At 35.3% G+C, this 15,277-nt stretch overlaps 1 protein-coding gene across 3 annotated transcripts in view; it reads left to right on the top strand.

The window, feature by feature from the left end:
* Positions 1-15,277, top strand: part of LOC121865410 (exportin-1-like) — a 39,691-nt gene that overhangs the window by 8,850 nt on the left and 15,564 nt on the right. For all 3 annotated transcript variants that reach the window (XM_042364790.1, XM_042364792.1, XM_042364789.1), the window contains exons 3-11: positions 2,479-2,653; positions 4,039-4,145; positions 4,295-4,525; positions 9,443-9,562; positions 9,753-9,881; positions 11,250-11,405; positions 11,844-12,035; positions 14,574-14,777; positions 14,981-15,254. In XM_042364790.1, coding sequence (XP_042220724.1) covers positions 2,479-2,653; positions 4,039-4,145; positions 4,295-4,525; positions 9,443-9,562; positions 9,753-9,881; positions 11,250-11,405; positions 11,844-12,035; positions 14,574-14,777; positions 14,981-15,254 — 1,588 coding nt within the window. The remainder of the gene's footprint in view (positions 1-2,478; positions 2,654-4,038; positions 4,146-4,294; positions 4,526-9,442; positions 9,563-9,752; positions 9,882-11,249; positions 11,406-11,843; positions 12,036-14,573; positions 14,778-14,980; positions 15,255-15,277) is intronic.

Raw genomic sequence — 15,277 nt, 5'->3', positions numbered from 1 at the left:
GCTGATATTGCTATCAGCCACATCAATACCTCATGCTAAGCTAACCCTTTGTCCCCAGGGTTTGCTAACCTAAAAGTTTAGGAATTGCAGAAAATAAGGCAGTTAAAGTAGGGAAATCAGCAAAAACGTCTAACAGTTGTAGGGAAAGTTTGTGTGCATACGCACCCCACTCCTGGTTAAATTAAGCCATGCTCATCCCACTGTGCTGAACTACCAAACCACTTGCTACATCATGGTTTGTCAATGGTAGACAAAATCATCTGAGTACCAGTGACATGTGGTTCTATCACTCCCTATTTATACATGTATGATGGACTATTAAAGGATGTCACTTTCATCAATCTTGGACACTGTGTGTGTGTGTGTGTGTGTATGTATATGTATATATATATATATATTATATATATATATATATATATATATATATATATATATATATATATATATATATATATATATATATATATATATATATATATATATATATATATATATATATATATATATATATATATATATATATATATATATATATATATATATATATATTATATATATATTATATATATATTATATATATATTTATTCTGACAAATTTATTGACAGCTTGGAGTACAGTTTGCCTATTCTGAGTAATTCAGTCAGGTCTTGACACTGAGGGTGCTATCACTTCTCACTGCCACGCAGGACAGAGGTTCATATGCAAAGAAGTAGATCATATTCATTCCCAGTATATTTAGGTCAGAGTCATGTGGGTGATATCACTGTTCACTGCCATGCAGGACAGTGGTTCATATACATTAGAAGTCATATTCTAATTGAGGACTAATCAGTGAGGGCTTGCAAATTTTGGATAAACAGCCAGAATATCTTGAAGCACTCCTTGATTCAATGTAATAATTACAAAGTTCGTGATACAATAAGCCAGGCGGCCTGAAGTCTTTGACAGGGTTACAATCAATAAAATAGTGTTCAAGTGTATGCTTTAAAGGTTTATCACAAAGTTTACATGCCGAGTGTTCCGGTGTGGGTACAGCGTCACTAACTTGCCAGATGTGTCTGTATCGTAGCCTAATTCTGGCCACGACTACATCACATTGTCTGGTTCTCTCCTTATACTGGCCATACCGGTACCTCTTGTCACAAAATTTGTCATATTTGCTAATGCTACAACTACCAAGCCTCTGCATTTCTCAGTTCTTTTAGATCAGAGTTCATGATTTTGACTTGAATGTTTTTAAGTACAGCATTGGACAGGCCAAGGTCATGGTCAACATTTTCATTCTTGCATGCCTCATTAGCGAGTCTATCGGCACGGTCATGATACCTAATTCCAACATGGGATGGAATCCACACAAATTCAATAAGAAATTTTCTCATTAGCAGTTATCACAGACAACTTTAGACATAGTACCTGACGGACTGTTCATTGATTTCAAAGCACTTTGAGAGTCACAGAATATCACCCCACCTCCATTTTCTTTAAGGTAATCTGTAGCTAAGTATATTCCCATTAGTTCAGTTTGTGTTGTGCTGGCCCAGTTGTTCAGCCTTTGCATGTTTAACACTATCATCTCCTTTTCTTTATATATTACAAATGCACAACCTGTTCTAACTGTGTTTGTCTGCACAGAACCATGAGTAAAAGCATAACATTCACTTGATTTAATACTCTCTATGTAACTGTTAATAGTTTCTTGTGCAATATATCTCACCACATCGGTGTTTAACATTTTTTTACCTGGTACTACTAGCAGGAGTGCAATTAATAGGAACTGATATATCCAGCCAAGGGGGAATGGCATTAGTGGGTTCGTCTGGGGTGATTGGGACATTCAGTTTCAAGAGATCTGCAACATTTTTATGAAGCCATGCCCCAAAGAGAGTCTTTTCTGGAAGGTTAGCGAGATAGTCAGGATTACTTAGAACATCATTCAGTTTGAGCTGTAGTTTGGGGACCATTGTTCTTCAAAACTTTGACACAAAACATGGTATTAAGTAGAGCTATCCTCTCAGATAGAGAGGGCAGCCCGAGCCCTTTCCCCATGTTTACAATTCTGGTAGATTTTGGGCATCCTAGAATGATGCGCATGGCTTCATTTTGTACTACCTCAAGGCTGTTTTGTTGTTTAGCTGGAATAGTTACAAGATGGAGAGACTGGTTGCAAAATGCAAATTCATAATGCCAAGATTGGAATTTCATTCTGAATAGAGTTATTGTTTTGGGTTGAATCATGAATATGAAAATATAAGTCGTTAGGCTAATTTCGTTCATGGGGTTCACAGTCAAATAATTTTTTATAAGCTTCCTGTCTGTGATTCATCACTTTTTTTTTACTGAATTTGTAAATTCTCAAATATTTCAACAAACTAAAGACATTCTTCACTTTTTCTATGATTTTTTTATACGAGTGTTATGGAAAATGGGTGATTATATTGGTGATTTAATAATGTAACTATTCATCTCTTCTTTTGTAGCAACGGATAGCACAGGAGGTCCTCACAACCCTGAAAGAACATCCTGATGCTTGGACTCGTGTTGATGCTATTCTGGAATATTCACAAAACCAACAGACAAAGTACTATGCGTTGCAGATCCTTGAACAAGTTATTAATACGAGATGGAAGGTTTTACCTCGAGATCAATGTGAAGGTAAGAAATCTTGGGATGAAAGATCTTGTAGCAATACACATCTCGGAAAATTGCAATTTGTTGCACATCACTTTTTCATAGCAATGACAATGCGGTATTTTGTGTTAATTTTTTAGTATTGTAAAACTGATTGATATAATTGTATATCAATCAGTCATATAACTGTCAACACCTGGAATTATCTCTTGCTGTTTGTGTATATCATATATACGGGAAAAAATGTTCTTGATCTAATAGATCTCCATATACTGAAATAAAAGTTGTTACACATTGTCCTCTTATTTACATTGGGGATGTATTCTTGGAAAACATGACATTAGGTGAAAATGTAAATCAAAGCCAATTTTATCATTGGCATGATGAAAATTTAGGGTGTCATCCCTGGAAGCATCTTTTGGTCAAATTTTCAGAAAATAGACTTGTCCCTCTCTTTTTATTAGATAGATACATTCTTCAAAAGGTTTACACATCTTGAAATTAATGGAAACCTTTAAAATTGCAGTACTGTATAACTGAAGGTACCTTCATATGGTGGAAAATTTGGCTTTAAGACTTTAATTAATGAAATTGATTCATAAATTTGGTTGAAGAGCCAAGGTTGAGAGGTACTGTAGTTTAGTCGGAGACAAAAGGGTGAGATGCAACCTGTAGGGCATGGATAGTAAGTCTGAGGTCTAATGATTTAAAAGGAATTACACTACAGTATTTCAGATTTTATGCAAAAAAGTTAATTTTATTTGAGACCTAGAGTGTAGCATAATTGAAGGATGCATCAACCCCTTTGATTAAAATGCAGTGTTATTGGGTCTTAATGTTGTAAGTGGGAGTCAATCTAATGGTCAAGTCTTTTTCTTTGTTATTTTCAGTTTCACATTTTTGCCTGAATGTAATTAACTCACTCTATATGTAGAATGAAATGAATGATGAAAAGGGGGAAAAGTTATACTGTACAGTACCTACTTATTCAAGTAATTTCAGCTTCTTTACTGGAGATTTATTCCTACTCAGACACGACTACCCATGCATTCTGAATATCTTCATTATACTGTACTTAACTTTCCTATCTTTGTATTCCACTTCTCCTTGATTCATTATTTTTATTGATGTGATGGACCATTGGATAAATAGAATGAATAATTATCTTAATAGTTTTTAAAAAAATTAGGAATTGTTTTTGATGATAAAAGCTTAATAAGGAAATTTTTATATATTTGCTCAGTTGAGTATATTATCTGTGTACTCATGATCCAGATTGGATGAAAATTAAAAAAAATATTTTGAAGTATCCTCAAGGTATATTGATAATTTCTAGTCATTATTAGAGATATCTAATGGTTTGTCAGGCATGTTGGACCCACTTTAACATTTGTTATTAATTTTTACAGGTATCAAGAAATATATAGTCAATGTTATTATTAAATTGTCCAGCACACCAGACTCTCTTGACAGAGAGAAGGTTTATTTGAATAAGCTGAATATGATTCTTGTACAGGTGAGTAATAAAAGATTTTAATTACAGCCATACATCCTCTGAAATTTGAATGAACATTGTTTATATACAAATGGATATAGGGTGGTGCATCTTGAGTCTTCTCTTGCTAAAGAATTGCCATACTATTCATATGAAATTACTTGAAACAGATTCTGAAGCGTGAGTGGCCTAAAAACTGGCAGTCATTCATCCCAGACATTGTTGGAGCAAGTAAAACCAATGAATCTATGTGCCAGAATAATATGGTTATACTGAAACTGTTATCTGAGGAAGTGTTCGACTTTTCTACTGGACAGATGACACAGACCAAGGCAAAGCACCTCAAGGATACCATGTGCTCAGAATTTCAACAAGTTTTCCTTCTCTGTGTTTTTGTCATGGTGAGTGAAATTTGGATTAATTTAAATCAAGTTTATTTTATGTCTATGAATGCAGTACAGTTTAATGTTTTGTGGATATCCCTTAGATTACCATCTAAAATGTACCAATGCTTCTTAGTAAAAGCCTTTCACTGAATTGTATTGATTTTTCTATCTTTCAACTCACTTTTGGCTTTGCTATGTTTTTTTAAGCTATTCTTTCCCGTGTGTGTATACAATCTCTGTATATATATATATATATATATAATATATATATATAATATATATATATATATATATATATATATATATATATATATATATATATATATATATATATATATATATATATATATATATATATATATATATATATATATATATATATATATATATATATATATATATATATATATATATATATATATATATATATATATATATATAGTATGTACAGGGGTTCTCAACCGCCCCCCCTCAGGTTTTCAGGGGGGGGAAACTGATACTAATATGGAAAAAATAAAGGATTTTCAGTATTATATGCATATTATTGGAATGCACTTTTTGAGGCAGACAATCTTGGAAAGGAGGGGGGAATGACATTCTTACATATGGTGGGGCAAACAAGGTTGAGAACCACTGCTCTAAATGTTTTTGGGCTGTTTTTGCAAATCCTCCTAGAAATTTTATATCTTTGGGGACCCAGTTTTTAATTTAATTCATACATAACGAGTCTTTGCCTTTCCCTGGCCCTCCTACTCTCATCTTTGCCTGTTAATATTTCTGTTATTATCTCTTATCCCGAATTATAAAAGCAAAGCATCTTTTTTTTTCCTTTACATTTCAAGTACAGTATTTCTCTTGAAGTTTTTGGGAATCTTAGTACTTCATTTATTTTCCTATCAGTGCAGCTTATTCTTAGCATTTCCCTATAACACAACATTTCAAAGTCTTCTAACCTCTTTCTGGTGTCTGTTGAAAGTGTCCATGCAGCTTACCCGTACAACAGTCATTGCCATAAAAAAGCCTTTCAACGGCCTTTTTCTCAAATTGAAGTTAATGTCCCTTTTCATTAGGCCTTTTAGATTATTAAAAACACACACACACACACACGCACACGAGTCAGCTGGGTGACTGTTTGGCTGAACTGTGTCACGTTCCCCAGAGGATGGTTTGAGTGTGGAAGGGGATATTTTTTTTACATAAAATGTGTGCTCTTGTATTTCAGAATACAGTACTGTATACAGATATGTATTAATTTTATTGTTTATCATAGCAATTTCTGTTAATTTTTGACGTTCAAATTAGGCTCACCTTATGCTCACTAAATTGTTTAATTCTGAAGCACATCATTTACCTGTCTATCAAAGTTTGGTGTTAAAGAAATCATTCTTTTAATTTCAAGACCATTTATTAAGAGATAGGAAATATTGTACACTACTCACAAACGAAGGCAGATGTGTAGTCTCTAGGACAGGGGTGTCAAACTCATTTGCCAAGGCGGGCCAGATTTAAAATGAGGACACAGTATGCGGGCCAAGTAACATAATTATGAGCATTCGCAATCACCTCTTAGGTGAGTAGTACGACAAAATAAAAAAGGTGGATTTAGTCTGCGCTCGTGCGAAACACTTAAAAACAAACAAATCAAGTGTTTACTTACCTTGATCAATCTTATTGTTTGCTTCTGTTGCTTCCTGATAATTGGCACCTCTTGGTATGGACCAGTGCATCAAAGTTTGGCACTAACGACTGAGCTGTAGCAACTTTCAGTATTGAATTAAGGTGAGCATCAGTAAGTTGAGACTGAAGCCGAGACTTGTTCAAGTTCATCACAGAAAAGAGTTGTTCACAGACATGTACTTCCGAACATTGACAATCTTTGAGGCAAAACATTTAATCCTGGGATAATTTGTTCCAAAATATTGATAAAATGTGCCAACATCAACACTTGAAAACTTGTTCCTCAACACAATCACACTGGAGCTCATTGGTGATTTTGATTGAGTATATTGTTCTAGGAAACAGCGGACTATTTTATTCAGCGGACTATTTCATTCAGCTGAGGGATACTCACTATTTAGTTTCACCTCCTCAAGGTAAGGCTGGAGCAGCAAATAATAATAGTAATAATAATAATTAACGGTTTATTGAAAAAATTCTGCAGTCCGCTGGCTGAAAATATACATTGGACATAAATGACTTATTACATACATTGGTGGTTTAACAAAAGCCTTCATTAGAGAAAGGTAAAGGAACATACAGTGAACATACAGATTAATGTAGGTGTTGAACAGCAAACTCGTAGTGTAGTAACTCCCTCCCAGATGGTGTTAGGAGGAACTCACGTGGTGTAGTAGTTCCCTCAGATGGTGTTATTAGGGACCTGGCGTGGTGTAGTAATTCCCTCGCAGATGGTGTTATGAGGGGCCTCACGTGGTGTAGTAATTCCCTCACAGATGGTGTTATGAGGGACCTCACGTGGTGTAGTAATTACCTCACAGATGGTGTTATGAGGGACCTCATGTGGTGTAGTAATTACCTCACAGATGGTGTTATGAGGGGCCTCACGTGGTGTAATAACTCCCTCACAGATGGTGTTATGAGGGGCATCACGTGGTGTAGTAATTCTCTCACAGATGGTGTTATGATGGGCCTGACGTGGTGTAGTAATTCTCTCACAGATGGTGTTATGAGGGACCTCACGTGGTGTAGTAATTCCCTCACAGATGGTGTGATGAGGGACTTGACGTGGTGTAGTAATTCCCTCATATGGTGTTATCAGGGACATGTGGTGTAGTAATTCCCTCACAGATGGTGTTATATGAGTGAGGTTTGGTCTTAGGCCTTCCTATCGTAGACGGATTAACACATCGCTGGTTGTTGTTGGGTCTCACGGGCCGTTATCGCTGGGTACCTGGGACCTCACTGTGTGAAGGTTAACTTGGGTACGACTGTTACTGTTGAGTTGTTCTCACTGACTTAAGCACTGTTCACCTCTGTTTAACACTGGTTCCGTTCCTTTCCTAAATGAAATTGTAACTTCTGGTGAGAACTTGTTGATATTCCGGTGGGGAGGAGGGTTCAGGGGAGGGGGTTGGTATGGGCCAACTTAACAGTTGACCTGGCTGCTCCGAGAGGAGCGCCAGGTACGTCTTGACCCTTCGGTGGTCATTGGGCTGCAGGCCGCATGCAAGAGTGTGTCAGGCCGCATGTTTGACACCCCTGCTCTAGGAGAAGAGGGGTGGTTGTAGTGGTGGTGGCGTTACATGTGAAATGTTGATGGTTGTGGATTGTTTGGGTTGTCATAAACGTCGGAGATGTTACTCTCGGCTACAGGCGAAGGTGTATGCTGCTGTGGTGCTGGAGGTGATGAAGCAAGGTCGGGTAGGCTAACAGATTTCTCAGCTCGGTTAATGTCATCCTTAAAACTCAGAGCAAGTGAAGGTAATGATTTCAAAGTTAAACAGTTGATTTATTAATACCAAATTTATATATGAACAATGTGTTTTAGAGTTAAATGATTTAATGAGCCTAATTTGAAAAAAAAATCAAATTGCATACATTAAAAAATTAAATTATGATAAACAATAAAATTGATACATAGCATATCATAAAATTCAATAGCACATATTTTATGAAAAAAAAAATAGTCCCTTCTTCACTCAAACCATCTTCTGGCCGTCGTTACACAGTTCACCTGGGCAATCACCCAGCTGACTCCGAGACGTGTGCTTGTGTAGGCGTGAGCGAAGGTGGGTGGCAAGTCGGTGACTTGGTTACAGTCCAATGTCTCCTGAGTCCACTCACACACACCCGTGCTCTTCATTTTTCTTATTTTTTAGTTTTATATTATGTTTTCTTTATTTCTAAGCCACATTAGAGTACATTACTGTATTGTAATGATTTTTCCAAAACTTTTATAAGTTTCATTACATGTAACAATGGCAACATGCCATCTCACAGGCCACACGTTCCCCAGTCTTTATCTCTTCCTATATGTTGCAATGAACACATATTAGCAAATTTTTTTTGGTATCGAGTTACCAGGTAATTTCGGGTTGAAGTAGGGTTCTCGGATAATTGCAAATTCACATATAGTGAGTGTGCATAAAGCGAGGGTCAGGTGTATATACAATTCAATATTTTTAAGCAAACATTTGACCCCATTCTTGCCCATTTGTTTTACAAATTTTGTTAGGCCTGTTTTATTTAGGCAGTGGTGGCCACAGTCTACCATACACTTCATTCCGTCCCGTACACACCATCAGGCACCATCGCAATGGCCATCATTACCAAGATCATTGCACCTGTGGATTGTGCACCTGTAGCCTCACTTCACCTCATCATTACCATCACAAGCCCACCTGTGGGGGAGTGTGTACCTAATCTCATCCATATCTCACTTCACCGTGAACACCACTGCCACCACAAGTCACCTGCTTGGTAATCTGGAAAGTCTTATTTATCCGTCTTAGTACCTCATCCCATCACTTATCCTTGTGTACACTTGCCTGGGCCTCTACACAGTGTTTTATAATTTTTTGTTTAAGATCAATGCTCTATGAGAATTGTCATACAGTATTAATGAGAAAAAATTGCAATTATATGACCTCCTTATGGAGACAACTTTTGCAAAATCAAGGGATTACTTTATTCAAATGTCACAGATGGCTAGCCATGTTTCAGTTTTATTACATGATAAAGAGTTTGCCATGATTTCTTAAACTGCCACCACAGATGGTTTGTGTTTCTTCCTTTCTTTATGCTATTTAATACATATTGAACATTTATCAGCTTGAAATGCTGATATGTAATTTTCCATTTATTTGGTCTAGCAGAACAATACTAAAAAAAATTGATACTATAAAGAGCCCAGTTCCCAAATCTCCAAAGGTTCTCATTCCTAACTCTAAAAACAAATTTATTCTGTTCCAGGAAAACTCCCAGAACCCAACGCTTGTTAGTGCCACACTAGAAACTCTTCTCAGGTTTCTCAACTGGATTCCTCTTGGTTATATTTTTGAGACCAAGTTAATCAGTACCCTTATATACAAGGTATTCATTATACTTATGTATTAGATAAGTTTCTTATGTTAAATATGGTTATTGAAGCTTTAACTTTTCATTGAAAATTAAATATAATTTTGTCATGTGACTTTGAATTCCATCATTTGAGATATTTTTTTTTCAAACTTTATACTTTGGTGTTGGCTCATGACTAATACATGTAAAAATTTCTTTACAGTTTCTAGGCCTTCCACTGTTTCGGAATGTGACACTCAAGTGTCTGACAGAGATAGCTGGTGTTGCTGTTCCTTCATATGATGAATCTTACATTATGATGTTCTCCCAGACTATCACACAGCTGCAAGAGGTCAGAATTTTACATACAGTATTGCATACAATTAACAGTTCTTTGGGTGTAGCTTATGCTTAAATGCATATACTGTATAGTATTACCATAATTATATACAGTCAACCTTCAATTTATTGAAGGTTTATGTTTCCGAAAAGTTGTCTGTAACTCAGTTTGTTTTCTCGTTGACTTCCATTATAAAACTGGAGGTATGTTCAAACGGGACCCCCTCCACCCCACACACACACACATATGCATAAACATAATAAAATAACCCCAATTACCTTTATAATTACACATTAAAAATATTTTTTTTAGAACTACCAGTACACGTATTTATGAGAAACATATTAATAATAGAGATATTTAAGGTAAATAAGAGGCTCATTCATTATTGTTACATGTTTTTGGTTGCATTGGTGTGGGGTTGGCATCATAGTCTGGATATATATATATATATATATATATTTTTTTTTTTTCATCTCATAACCTTGAATTTTCACAAACTGAAGCTTCATAAATCAGGGTCTACATATATTATGTTTTATTTAGGTATCCTTGCCTTTATTTGTGTTTCTGTATGTTTGTTACTTACATAGATTGTGCCATTTAAAAGCTATTTTTTATGCAAAATCACAATTTGGGCCCCATACATCCTCTAAGGATGTGTATTGGTAATGTAGCATCAATACACATATAATAAAACACTCATTATCTCTATAATTTATTAATGGGTCCTTGCATTTATTTCTATGTCTTCATAATTGTTATATACATATACCATTTAAAAGCACTGTAATTTAACACTAGTTTGCACTCATGATTGTAAAGTGTGCTGCTGGTAAATTACAAAAGAACAATCAAGTGAAGCAAACCAATAATGTGTTTGTACAGTATGAGGTGGATGGTGGCTAGTGAAGAACTGAGTACAGTAATGTAGTAGGGATGCTAAGATACTTTTTCCAGGAAACATACATCTATCGATTGTGTTTTGTGTAATTTGGTAACTGTTGAATAGTATAGTACAGTGCTGTATATGCATATGAGGTAGTGTTTTCCCCCTTAATTAATGTCTTTATGCAGGTTTCTTTATGATTATATTATCTGATACAAGTACTTCACAAATTTAGTTAGTTTTAAATTATCAGGAGCCTGATTTATAAAAAGATGAATGACACATAATTAAAAAAAAAGTCGGCAAAAAATAACAGTCTTAGAGCAAAGGAAAAATCATGTTTGAAAAGTAAGAGATGGTTAGTACTGAACTGTATTTTACATTATGGAAAGAGTATTGGTTTTGAAGTCACCCAATTTAGATAGGGAAATTTGGTTGGTATTTGATTCTTAAGAGATGCTAAATTGTTCATTACATGAATCTATTGCCAGATGCTGCCATTAGAAACAAATATTAGAGAAGCATATGCTAATGGCCAAGATGCAGAACAGCAGTTTATTCAGAATCTGGCTCTGTTCTTATGCACCTTCCTTAAGGAGCGAGGATCATTGGTGGAGCGTAAACAACTTAGTGAAGCTTTGCTCAAGGTAAGTTTTGAATATATTATTAAAAGAGTATGATTCTCTAGATAATGTTAAATATCTTGTCAATGTAAATAGTAAAATTGAATTCCTCTGTTCTCTGAGCATCAGAACCTATGGTTTTATGACTGCCTAAGCACATTTTGTGCAGGTTTTTCTATTTTTAGGATGATTTCTATCTACATTTACAAAGCACATTCAATGTAAAACTTGTGGATTGTACATGGTCTCATCATTTCACTGGTACATACCACCAAAATAGTAACTAAACTGTAGTGGTTCAGATCCCAGATGCACTAGGATTGTGCTAACACTTCAGATAAGATTCTAGTATAGGAAATGTTTTAATTGTACTTCTTTAAGTTTGATCGATTTGTCTAATATTTACATATTTTTTCATAAAAATTTTGATATATATTTATGCAAGTAATTTTTTTAACCCAGGCATTGCAGTACCTGATTTTGATATCCGAAGTAGAAGATACAGAAATATTCAAAATTTGCCTGGAGTACTGGAACGCACTCGCTTCTGATTTATATCGAGAATCCCCGTTCTTACCCCCAACTGGTGCATCCCCACTTTATCTTCCAAGACCAAACTCAAGACGACAGTTTTATCAACCAATTCTAACGAAGGTTTGTTGTTATTTATGTATTGTATTTTATTTAGAAGACAAATTCTAAATAATCCTATATTGGGATATGCTTTAGGAAGATCAACCAGAACTATGTACAGTCAACAACTTTGTATTGCATGTGAACGATTTGGGTTAATAAAAAGTGACAATATCAGAATGGGCTCCAGGTACATTACTGTTTTAGCCAGAAAATAATGAACTCTAACCAAATTTAACTAAAACAATATACCTGTAGCTTAATATTTCAGAAAGGGTACTGTTTAAAGAGGTGTAGCAGTCCTTTTGGACTTCTTACATTATTTATAGGAGTATAATTCCCATACAACTTGGTCAAGTTTCTCAAACCTTGATTTATAAAGCACAGTACTTAAAATTCACTCATATCCCAAACAAACACTCTCACTTGTAGAATAAAATTTAAAGAAATGATCTTTTTGTTATAAAATATCACATACAGTTGACTTTAAAATATTAAATTAAGAACAAACCCTTGGTCTTGGTTTACAGCATTCAATTTGTTGTATGATGATTACTTTTTGTTCAGGTCTGTGCACCTGCTTTCTCTTCTTGGCTTCAGTTGAGGAACTTGTTGAATGCGAACTAATATTTTTATCCATCATAGGGAAATGATTTAATTTTAAAAAGATACAATATAAAGATAATGGTGGAGGTAATTTATACTATACAAGTAACTCCCTCTAACCTGGACTCGCTCAATCCACATCCAGCACCGGAAACATGTATCCCCAACCCTGAAAATGAACAAAATCTGGTTAGTACAGGGGAAAGTCTGCTTAAGTGGGGGTTGCCACAGTGGTGGCACAAAGGGTAATTCAGCAGCTGCCTCTGAGGAAGCTGCCCACCCGGGCACAGGTCACTGACCCACATCGGGTCCTGTGGGGCGAAAATGTAATAATAATAATAATGGGAATAATAATAATTCATAATAAATAAAATGTATAATAAAAAGAAATATATAAATAATAATATAATAATAATAATAAAAAAATAAAATAATAATAAAGAGATACAAAAATGAAATTAAAAAGATCGCGAGCGAGTGAGAAACAATACTGTACAGTATGTTGTGTTGTGAATAGTAAGATAAACAATTGAGACCCTGCAATTGTGTGTAAATGAGGCAGAAAGTCAGATCAGCAACCTGGGACTTGGTCCCACCAATTGTGATGCCATATGACAGCAGGGTGTACCATTAGACCACACATTATGCTTCCAATATCTTCCCAGGCGGTAGTACCTCCCTGTTTGGTAGCTGCCTACTACCTAAGTACAGTAGTATGTGCAGTAATATTGTATACCGTATGAAACATTTTTTACTTTGTTTGATTCTCTTATCACTCTCCCATTGTTTTAGGCTGCGGCCACGAGTGAAAATATTTACAATGAGCAAAAAAGTATATTGACTTATATCCACAATATCCGTTCTAATTGTGTTAGAAAGATGAATTTGGCACCGTAATGATCCTGAATAAATTCTTGATAAGGTTTCAATAAAAGATTCTTAAATAAATAATTTCAATATACTATAATGCTGGAACTCAAGTTTTATGAAAAACGTAAGAAAAGTTTATACGTACTACTGGTCTAAAAAAAAATTCTAATTAAGTTAGAAATAATTTTGTTTACCAAAATGTTCATAAATAGATTTAGAAAAAGCTTGTTCAAATAAATATATATGATACGAGGCATCAAATGGGGGTATTTTGGGGTCGCAAGGATTGAAGGAAACTGTGTCATAGCCGAGACAGTACACACTGCTACCAGGCATACGCGAGCTCCCGGCAACATCAGCCACTCCATGACTCACTAAATACAGCTGTATGGAGAACCAGCAGCAAACTGCTGAGAGCATAATTATGAGATATCGAGGAAAATTTAACATTTATTCCCACAAGGTAAAACTCCAAATGGCCAAAGAAAACGTAAATATGGCGGAGAAAATTCCTGAGTGAGTCGAGTCTAACCTAAAGATTAAAGTAGGTTAGGTGTTCTCAGGTAGTTTGGGTTGGAAATCCTCCCACCCTATAGAATTTTTCACCCTGCAAAACAGACAATGCAGACTCCTGCCCAACTTTGAATTTTGGCCAAACCTGAGGCTTCCCCCCCCCCCAATTAGTCTGGATTAGAGGGAGTTTACTGTAGTTTGATAGGCACCAGCTACTGTAGATCAAAATAAACAGGTCTATTTACATATGCTTGAATTATGTTTCATCAAAATTGTGAAGTTTTTAATAAAATATAAGGGCACTTTTTTCCAGATTAATCATGCATCATGCACAGTATTTTAATAGCAATGTTTATATGCATTATACTCCATAGACTCAATTGCACATATGTGGCTCAGCTGAGATTGGAGAATTTGGTATTCTCAGAATTAAGAAAATAAATCCATTTAATATATTATTATTAGTATTTTCCATTAGTATTCCATTGTTTTACTGTTAGATTTAATAATAATTTTTTACATCCCGTACAATGTACTGTAGTGGTAACATAAGATGACATTGCTTTATAGGTGAGAGCCTTGATGATTAGTCGGATGGCTAAACCTGAAGAAGTGTTGGTTGTAGAGAACGAGCAGGGCGAGGTAGTAAGAGAATTTATGCGTGACACCGACTCAATTAATATGTACAAGAACATGAGAGAAACTCTTGTCTACCTCACTCATTTAGACTACGCTGATACAGAACGCATCATGACAGAAAAGTTGGCAAATCAGGTATGTAAATATGTTTGGTGTTATCTTTTTTGCAGTGTGTTTGCGCGTAGGGAGTTTACATGTACCTCTCCATAATGTCTTTTTTGATTATTGGCATCCAAATTAACACTGAGAGTTTGTTTAAGTTGATTTGCCTCTATGTGGAAATAGTAATTAGATGATAATATCCTGTTTATATAATTTTCACAATTTCCTTTTCTTAGGTAAATGGCACTGAGTGGTCTTGGCGAAATCTTAACACCCTCTGTTGGGCTGTAGGGTCCATTAGTGGGGCCATGCCTGAAGAAGACGAGAAACGTTTCTTAGTGATAGTGATAAAGGATTTACTGGGGCTGTGTGAACAGAAAAGAGGCAAGGACAATAAAGCAATCATTGCCTCAAATATTATGTACATTGTTGGACAGTATCCTAGATTTCTTCGTATACACTGGCGCTTCCTCAAGACTGTCATCAACAAACTTTTTGAATTCATGCATGGTGAGTACACACTTTTCAGCTAA

The sequence above is a fragment of the Homarus americanus genome, unplaced genomic scaffold (genome assembly GCF_018991925.1).
Source record: "Homarus americanus isolate GMGI-L3 unplaced genomic scaffold, GMGI_Hamer_2.0 scaffold25483, whole genome shotgun sequence".
Classification (NCBI taxonomy): domain Eukaryota; kingdom Metazoa; phylum Arthropoda; class Malacostraca; order Decapoda; family Nephropidae; genus Homarus; species Homarus americanus.
This window is presented reverse-complemented; position numbering and strand designations above follow the sequence as displayed.